Source organism: Macrobrachium rosenbergii, chromosome 41, assembly GCF_040412425.1.
Source record: "Macrobrachium rosenbergii isolate ZJJX-2024 chromosome 41, ASM4041242v1, whole genome shotgun sequence".
NCBI classification, from domain to species: Eukaryota; Metazoa; Arthropoda; class Malacostraca; order Decapoda; family Palaemonidae; genus Macrobrachium; species Macrobrachium rosenbergii.
The window spans coordinates 52,636,578-52,647,274 of record NC_089781.1 but is presented as its reverse complement, the minus strand read 5'-3'; the positions used below and the strand labels follow the sequence as shown (position 1 = coordinate 52,647,274).

The 10,697-nt window shown below is 35.1% G+C and overlaps 1 protein-coding gene across 2 annotated transcripts in view; it reads right to left on the bottom strand.

Annotated features, from left to right (window-relative positions):
• Window positions 1-238: 238 nt before the first annotated feature.
• Window positions 239-10,697, bottom strand: part of LOC136826862 (uncharacterized) — a 568,370-nt gene continuing 557,911 nt past the window's right edge. For both annotated transcript variants that reach the window (XM_067084358.1, XM_067084359.1), the window contains one exon: window positions 239-664. In XM_067084358.1, the coding sequence (XP_066940459.1) occupies window positions 507-664 (158 nt within the window). In that variant the 3' untranslated portion in view covers window positions 239-506. The remainder of the gene's footprint in view (window positions 665-10,697) is intronic.

Genomic DNA, 10,697 nt, shown 5'->3' with positions numbered 1-10,697 from the left:
ATAATTAACGCTACCTAAATTAAATGTGCCATCACTTTCTTCAGGCCCAAGTTACACATTTTGCCCTTTGAATGATTTTGCATATAAGGTTCCCAGGTACATTATTCATCAAATATGTTTTGTATCTTCACAAATGATTAAATTAACTGAAGGAAAACATTAAAAACTGACTAATGAATCTTAACATGACCCAAAACATAGCTTTTCCTTAGTTTTGATGAAGTACATTTCTAGAACAACACCTATCTTAACAATAAAAACTAATTCTGATCATGGCAACACGTGTCTTGGTACTAATCATTAAATGACTTTCAAGAACATGAAATTGCAAGTCACTAATCCCATCAAAATTCATGAGATCATTACATTTTCATGTAAAACGCTGCCTCAGGAATCTTGATTATCATGGTACTGTATCTTTCCTGATACTTGGTTCCTGAATTTTTACTAAGTTATCATTATAGTTATAAGGGACATATAAACTGGCAACATTTGTCTTACTGTACTCAGATTCTGCTGGTATTGTTGGTTGACTTAGTAGCAAACTTACTATCTGTGCTCACTAATTCCAAGCAAAATTCACTGGACCTATCAAAATTGTTTGAAGTATCATCAAGACGTGTCTCAAATCCAGAATCTTTGTGCTCCTCTGTGTCGCCCACATCTAAAAGATAAAATATGATAATGCAACACCTATCATAAACTGAGTTATTTTTTCAAAGCATGACACTATAGGTGTCTTAAATCTCAAAATAATTGAAGCACTAAAAATTATCTCCACACCCAAAAAATTAAACCAAATATATTTCATAGATATAAATCACTGAACTACAGCTTATCAATGCGATACAAACTAACCAGTAAATCATCCCAATTTCATCAAGAATATCCTGGCTTTGAAACCACCCGCTGTCCCAATCACAATGAAATGAATGCACCCAGAATGTATTGCATCATATGACACTACCATCTCAATTCCCAGGCATCATACACCAGACAATCCTAAAGAAGCTTGGCAAGGATGCACCAGCCATCCCCACCTTGAGCTTGGGATGGGTACTGATTTCCAGGATGGCCAATACTGGGACATTACACTAGCAATTACCTTACAGTCAAGGGGACCAAATTATCATAAAAAATGGCTGTTGGTCACCAGCTAACAAGTAAGGCACACACATCCACAATGGAACCCATGCACACAATAAATACATTTACTCACACATCCATACATACATAAAAAAATCGGAATAAGTTAAGTAATGTTTTAAAATTTTATTTTTAAAATTCATAAATGACGCAGGGGTTTTCGTATTTTCATCATTCACCTATAATTATATTTTATCAACTAAATTACATGTATTCATGAATATCAAAATCAGAACGACTGAAAATGCAGAAGATTCTGACAAAATTTCCTACATTGATTTATTTCCAAAAGTTAACAGTCGCTGTTGATCATACTTTGGACACTCACGCAACACATGTCTGACCGTTATTATCACCTTGCACTCTGAGCACTCGGGATCAGTATATATTTTGCCATTTATTTGCGATGATTGTTCCCATTTATATAGTCAATAATAGGGATGTTTACAGTGATCCAACATATTTCAATATTTTTTCCATTATTACAAAACTTATGGAGTGAAAACTTAATCTGTTGGACAATATTATATTTTGGACTGTAATTTGGAATGACTTCTATAGCGCTTCTGGAGTTGCTATAAATCACAAAATTATCAAATGAGACTTCTTTAATTATTTCTACAGTATTGCTGATGCTATTGCACATAACTCAACTTTAAATACTGTGGCATTATCTGGTAGAGAGAACTGATATGTTTTGTCTGGGGATACTGCAGCATATCCCAATCCGTACTGTGACTTAGATCCATCGGTGTATATTGTGTAATGTGGAACTTTTCGGATTATATGTTGTTTACGGTGTTTTGGGGTATATGAATGACTTTTTGATAAATATTTTAAGTGTGTGCAAATTCTCATTTTATTCGCTGACCAAGGAGGAGTATTTATACATTTAAAGGTAATTGTATATTTATATTCAGCGGCTCATACAATCTCTAGCTCTAAGTGGGAAAGGTGGATAATTGTTTATATTATTATTATTATTAAAACAGTTGAACCAGACCACTGAGCTGACTATCAGCTCTCACAAGGCTGGACCGATGGATTTGGATGAAATGACAAGTCTAGGCTAGAAGCCAAGCACTGGGGCCAAACAGGTCATTCGGTATGGTGATGACTGAGTGAAAATGAAATTAAAAACTGCACAAAGGCACACGCTCTCATACTGGAACACACTCACGCAAAAAATACATTTATACTCACGTTTCCATATATACTCACTGAAAAGTTATATTAAAATTTTAAATATATTTATTAAAATTTAGTTGTTTTAAACTTCATTAGACCCCTAGGGGTCTTCGTATTTCTATTATTTACTTTTTATATTTTATCAATTAAATCACAGCTCCTCATGAACACTAAAATTGGTATTACTGAAAATGTAGGAGATCCGACAAAATTTCCTTCATTGATCATTTCCAAAATTTGATAATCGTTGGAGGTTATATTTTGGACATTCACACAATACATGTTTGGCTGTTATCAACACTTAGGGGGAGGCCCACATGGACTGTTCATTAAGTGACCATGTGTCAAACAAGTACGGCCTATTCGAAGACGTGTCAGAATCACTTGTGTGAGTGTATGTCTCTCTCTCTCTGATATGATGAACTCCATTTTCTAACACTGGATTTTGTCTCTTTTAATTTATTATTTTCAGGTTCTCCATTCCATATATTTTGCCATTTACTTATATAGTCACTAATAGGGATGTCTACATTTCCTCTTGTCATATGGACTGCTCCTTTACCTGCTTTATCAGCCTCTACATGTCCTTTAATCCCTAAATGGGAAGGGATCCAACATATTCCAATATTTTTCCGTTATTATACAATTTATGGAATGAAAACTTAATTTGTTGTACAATGTTACTTTTTTTATTATAGTTTTGAATGGCTTCTGTAGCGCTTCTGTAGTCGCTATAAATCACAAAATTATTACATGAGGCTTCTTTAATTATTTTTATGGCTGACTGATTGATTATGAAATTTAGGTCTTGAAGACCAAGCGCCGGAACCCATCAGGATTACTCAGCGCCATAATGAAGGCGAAATATATAAGTTAATGATATGATTGATAATGAATATGTGAATGATGGCATACTATTAAAATTCAGTGTTAAAATATGAACGTAAAAAATGAAGAACGATATTGGATAGAACCAGCAAAAAATAAATATATATTAAACTTTTATATTCAAAATATATACTTAGTATATAAAATAAATATGACTAAAGTCTTTATTAAAAATAGTAAGATCATATTTCATTACAATAACCAGATTCTTTCAGATAACTCATGATGCTCCTGCACATAACTCAGCTGTAAATGCTAAGGCATTATCTGGTAGAGAGAACTGATACCTTTTGTCTGGGGACACTGCAACATATCTATCCAACTCCGTATTGTGATTTAGATCCCTCATTGTATATTGTGTAATGTGGACCTTTTCGGATTATATTGACTGACTGATTATAAAATTTAGGTCTTGAAGACCGAGAGCCGGAACCCATTAGGATTATTCAGCGCTGTACTGAAGGTGAAATAAATTAATGATATGATTGATAATGAATAGGTGAATGATGACATACTAGTAAAATTCAGTGTTAAAATATGAACGTAAAAGATGAAGAATTATATTAGATAGAACCAACAAAAAATAAGTACTCGTTCTCCTGCTCATTATTTTGCACCTCTTATAGTGGTGACCCCCGGGAGTGGTTCCCAGAGCCATTAGCAGACTCATACGGCGACCTAGTCTTGGCTCCATGAACTACCCCACGTCCCTAACGGCCTAAATACAGCACTTTTAACAAAGTGTTTGGGCGTGCTGACTATCATCGGCAGATCACCATCATCACTAGTGGACCCACACGGCGCGCTTTCCCAAGTGCGTATTGACACAGGTAACCCACTCCAAGTAAGAGGGCAATAGTGAGTATGGACGCGGACATTCCCTCCCACATACAGTTAACCGGTTCTCCATGCCGCTACCTGCTCCCCACGCACTGCCCACCCTGGCGGAACAGACTAAGTCCGCCCTCGCCATAAAGCTGCCACCCTTCACTCACAGCAACCCATCATCATGGCTCTACAGGGTCAAGGGGCAGTTCAGGCTGGCGGGACTTACCGACAGGGTGTTGCAAGCAGACGCCGTGATCAACGCCCTCCTGGAGGAGATCTACAGGAAGCTCGTCCCGTGGGTGTCTGCTGCACGCCCCATCACCTATCAGCATCTAAAAGCCTCTCTCGTTGAGACCTGCTCCCTGCCAGTCTCCAAGAGGGCCGCCCATGCCCTTGGCCTCGTCAACAACCCTTGGCATGACCAGAACCTCCTGGAAACTTGGGGCGTGATCCAGGACCTCCTCACCCTTCCTGAGATGGACAGCAGCGGCAGGTAGTCGGAGATTAGCCTATCAAGGGAGATCTTCCTCCGTCAGCTCCTCCCAGAGGTCAGAACCCAGATCTTCGAGCCTTACACAATGCCGCTCGAGGACCTGATCAGGACGGTGCAGCGGTTGACGGACTCCACAAGGGCAGCGAAGCGGGCATCCATGCCTGCACACCCCATCAGCTCCCTCCAGCCGGAGGATAACGTGAAGGAGGAGATAAGCGCTGTCACCAGGAGGCGGCCAGCATACCACCACAAGAAACATCCACTGGGGCCTTGCTGCTACCACCAGCGGTATGGCAAGGACGCCCGGAACTGGCAACCCCCCTGCTCTTTCACCCATCCAAAAAACGGAATATTAAAAATATTTACAATACATTTTATCTACTTAACACACCTGCAATCAACTAGGTAAAGCAACAATGTGATTAGCTTACACCCTCCTAACTCTCACAAAAAGTATATTGCTACTTAGCCACACTGTTTCGTTGTTCTACAGGTGTCTTCGTAGAATTTTAACGTCCTTTTCTAACGTTTTGGAGTAACTTCTTCACTTAACGGTGGTTGCTACTTAACTACCACTAGCTATTCTTTTCCGCTCGAGCTAACCCACAAGGGAAGGTTCCAACAATATTTATGCTGGTTTAATTATTTAATTACTTCATTATTTCATTTGATTCACTCAAAGTTATTTTACTTTAAATTAATCCTAATTATAACTAGTTCGATTAATGGATATTAAAGCCAAAGACGCCATTATATTTATTAAATTACTAACGGTTTCGTTTACACATTTAATACTTCAGTCATGAACGAAACTCAAGGGTGCGTTTTTAGCAACATCATTACCTTTAAGAGGAACTAAATTTTTATTTATTAGGAATGCTCACTATTCATTATAAAATTCCATCATCCTGAAAGAATTTTCCAACATATTCCCCTTAGAGGATTGCAATATCATCTATTGCAATTAATATAATACTTACAATACTTAATATTAAATCAATGAAATACTTAAATTAAAACACACACACCTATGTTATTGATATAGTTCTTTAATTAAGATACTTTGATATTTAATTTTACATAAACCAAATTATTTAATATTAATGTTTATGTAACTTATTTGTACATTATTTTATGCACAAGTTATTTCCTCTCTTCCAAAAGAATGAAAGAGCATCTATTTTTACAATGCTTTTATTAATGATTCGTTCTGCATGTTTTATTCGGGATGCTGAATAATATATGGCAAAATCACCCATGTATAGGTTACTTTTAATGCCAATAGGTAGATTTTTACTGATATCATTAATTGCTAAAGTAAACAGTGTGCCACTAAGGACGCTTCCCTGTGGAACACCATTTTCAAGGGGAAATGTTCTAGACAGATCATCCTCAATTCTCACCTGAAAATTGCGATTTGTCAAAAAGTTCTGTATAAACCTAGGTAGATGTCCACTGTGACCCAAACTGAGTGGGAGTCAAAATTTTATTTTCTCGAATGTGCCATGTTAGTCGAGCATTTACCATTTTCTCTAACAATTTGCATAAGCAGCTTGTTAAAGAAATTTGTCTGTAATTATTTACATTACTGGGATCTTTTCCAGGTTTGGGATAGGAATTATTATAGCTTTACGCCATTCATCTGGAAATAAATTTCGAAGCCATAAATGATTACAAAACTCTAATAAGTATGACTTTGCCAAAGGTGCTAAGTGGCAGATCATCTCAAAACAAATATAATCACCTCCAGGAGCAGATTTATTGCTGTTCCAGAGAGCATATTCCAACTCTGACATACTAAATTTTCCATTATAATATATATCTTCTATGTTTCAAGATTTATTATTAATTCTATTTTATTTTTTTTTTTTTATGGAAGTGTTCATCTAAATTCTTATCACTACTTACATTTGCTAAATTTTCTCCCATTATATTACTTATTTCTTTTGGATCAAGTGTTCTTTTCCCATCTTTTAATATGGCATGTCTAGGTGGTTTAACATGGTTACCATTTATTTTCCTAAATTTTTCCCATATTTTTTGTATGGGAGTATTATTAGAGAGATTTGATCAGTATTTCCTCCATGAAATGATTCTTCCTTGAATTACTTCTTTTTTAAATTTTGCAGATATTTTGTTGTATACAGGTTTTCATGTATCAATTTCTAGTAATAATATAGTCAGTTTTTGTAAAGTTCTTTCTAATATCGGTAATTTTTTATTAATTTTATTGAACTTTCCATTCAAATTATCTAATCATCTCCCTATTGAGTGTTTTATATTTATTAATTCTGTTAACTCATCAGACCACCAGGAAACTTTGTGTTTTGTTGGATGGGGTTTTGACTTTGGTATTGCTTTATCAGCAGCATTTTTAATGAAATCAACAAGAAATTTATTAGTTTCATTATGGTCTTTTAAATATTCAAATGGTGGGATATTTCTAGTGTGCATTTCATATCGCTCCCAATCTGCTTTATAAATGATATAGAGAGGGACAAGTTTTGCAGGATTATTTTGTAATAAGGAAATTAATATTGGGAAATGATCACTGGTGTGCAAGTCATCAACTGTGTTCCAATCCAATCTGTCAACTATACTTGTTGTACATAAAGTTAAGTCTACTGAGGAAAATGTTCCATGTGCTTTTGAAAAATATGTGCTAATTTCATCATTATTTATACAGTACATGTTGTTTGAATCCATGAACTCTTCTATTTTACTACCTGTTCTATCAGAGATTGTACAATGACAGTCCCATGTTGGGTTGTGAGCATTAAAATCACCTACTATTAATGTAGGTTCCTTGGTATTGTTAAGTAAATCTCTAAGTTTATCAATGTTGTAATTTTTATTAGGTTGGTTATATAAGTTATAAATTATGTAATTATCGTTTTTTATTCGTATTTTAATACTTGATATTTGCAAGTCAGTAAAATTTACAGGTACTCTGTCATAACATATTTTGCTATGTACATATATAGCAGTACCTAAATTTCCTTCTTCTTCTGTAGATATAGATACTAAGGTATATTTACCTATAGTTGATACTGTTTTGTTGACATGTTGTAAACATAGTATCATTGGCTCATATTCTCTTAGTAATCGTTGTATTTCTCCCAAGTGTAATCTGGTCTGTAGACCATTTATGTTCCATTATATAATATAATTATTGAAAGTATAACGTTAGTGTGTTCAAGTGTTATTTTCTTTTTGTGGATCATCAATTTGTATTTTTTCTAAAATCCTATTTACAATATTTATTTGTTTTTCTTTATAAGACATTATGTGTCCAATGCACATACAGCCCTTTTCTCGAGTGTCTAAACTAGCAGTTTCTTTATTTCTGTATCTTATAAAATTTCGTATAGTGTTTGTTAAACTGTCCTTTGTTATGCTTTCATTTTTGTTGCACAGTTCAGTGAAACATTCATTACATCCACATGTGTTTTCGTGTGTCGTTTTTTTCATTTACTCTTGCTGTATATATTGTTGGTGATGGAGTAATCTCTTCTCCCATCACATAATCATTCTTGTCAATGGTTTGTTCCTCTACTATTTCTCTGATGTTCTGGGTATCTGTTTCCATTGGTTTTATTATTATTTTAGGAGACAAAGGTATATTCTTATTTTTTGGTTATGTTCTTTCTTGAGGTCTCCCACCTTTATTTTAATGGATGCATCTCTAATAATAGTTGGTTTTTTGTTGGTCTTGGGTGGAGTTCTCTCTAAAGGCCTCTTTTTTTTCTTTAGTTTCTAATTCTTCATAACTATCTTCTAATATTTCTGTGTTGCTTGTATTGTCTTCTAGTGATTCCATTTCTCTTAATATCTCAAATGAATTTGAGCAAAGATTTGTATACATTTCTTGGTCCTTTGCTATATTAGTTTCTCCTTGCAAAGTGGTTATTTTTCTTTGAGATTGATCTATCAGGGTTTTGTTACACTTATTTATTTCTATTTTTATTTCATTGTTTGATCTTATTACTGTGCAAAAAGTTCGTTTCTTAGCGGGATCATGCATTCCTCTAACTTTTAATTCTAATTTGGCCTCTTTTATAGGCATTCCTGTCCTTTCCTGAAGTAATTTTAATTCTGTATTGTATATATAATACATACACTCCTTAGATCTTGCATGGTGATTCTGTCCACAGTTCACACATTTTGGTTCACCACACCTCTACTGTGTGGCATGTTTGTCAGATCCACAGTATGCACATACAGATGTATTACGGCAACTTTTCCTTGTATGCCCATACATACTACAGTTTTGGCACTGTAGTGGTTTTGGAACATATGGTCTCAGTTGTCTGCTTCGGCCCACGATTTTTATTTTTAAGGGTAATTCATGGCCTTCAAATTTTATCTTTGCTATTCTCCGTCTACTGGCCATGTTGTATATTTTGCAATCTTGTACATTGTTGTTGCTTTTTTTTCAGGGAATCTAGCAATATTTTCTTTTCTATTGGTTCATCATTATCTGGGAGTACTATGGTACCCTGTACACTGTTCATATTGTCATGTTTTTTTATATATACTGTTACATTGTCAATATTTTTTATATTTAAGTAATTTTCTCACTGATTTCTTGTTGTGGTTTCTATCAACCACATCTGTTCTTTTACTTGTCTGAATGACATTTCAGTAGTTGAATGTCGATTCAAGAGGAAGTTTTCTAATTTCAATGCTGATATTTTTTTCTCCATTTCTAAGGTCAGGAATCTTGACCAACTTCCACTCCCAAAGAGGGAGTCGAAGTGAGTCAAGGTTGGGTCAAGATATTTTGTTTTTTTTTTGGTTTGTTTTTCATTGGAGCATAGGGCTCCAGTTTAATTACGTTCGTATTTTTTTCTGATTTTTCCAAAGAGAGGTCAGAGGAGGTTCCTGCAGTTGTCAACTGTGCTGAGTCGCTACCATCAAAGGGTCCACGGGTACTTAAATAGTTAACACAACTTTGCATTAAGATTGAAGTAAAATACAAAAAAAAATAAGTAAATAAAACTGAAAACCTTAAAAAGATATCATCAGCCTTTCATGGGGTTTATCCTTCCACCAATGGCACAAGTGAGAACCGCCTCCCAAATGTCCGCGTCCATACCCTACCCCATTGGGGATGGCACATGATTAGAGTGGCCCAAGTGTAAGCCAAACCCGCTTGCTAGGACTGAGAGTATTTCAAGAATACAATCATCCCCACCCTAATCATATCATGGGCAAACCGGATAGAATGCCGAGAGTCCTATCCCTACAACCAGACCCCCCTGGAATCCATGGTCTAGCCCTAAAGAATAGTTCCGTCTTTGAGCTATCAATCTGATAACTCTCAGGTCTGAACATTATCGGGCAGTTGATGGTCCTACCACAGTTTTCACTATCAAGCATCGGATATAAACCCATTCCCAGCTATGATATCTTTTCCTGTTTATCAGGTCTAATAAATTTTAGTAACAATGGAAAATTCCACATAATTTAATCCAAACAAATATATAATGCCATATGGGACTCTTGGACTTAAACCCGGGAACAGGTTCCTTAGGTTCAAGAGCCCCCTCACCATTTCAAGGTCATCCCAAGTTGAGGGGGCCAGAGTTGCTAAGTGGCAGATCATTTCATAACAAATATTGTCACCTCCAGGGGCAGTTTTATTCCTGTTCAACAGAGCAAATTCCAACTCTTTCATATTAAATTTTCTATTATAATATATATCTTCTATTCTTTCAAAATTTATTGTTATTAATTTTATACTATTTTTCCTTGTGCAGAAATGCTCACCTAAATTTTTGTCACTATTTACTTTTGCTAAATTTTCTCCTATTACATTACTCGTTTCTTTAGGATCAAGTATTCTTTTCCTATCTTTTGATATGACATGTCTAGGTGGTTTAACATGGGTACCATTTATCTTCCTGAATTTTTCCCAGATTTTTTGTATGGGAGAATTATTAGAGAGATCAGATACATATTTCTTCCATGAAACGATTCTTCCTTGAATGACTTCTCTTTTAAATTCTGCAGATATTTTGTTATACAGAGGTTTTAATGTATAAATTTTTAATAATAATATGGTTAGGTTTTGTAAATTTTCTTCTAATATCGGTAATGTTTTGTTTATTTCACTGAACTTTCTATTCAAATGATCTAATCGTCTTCCAAA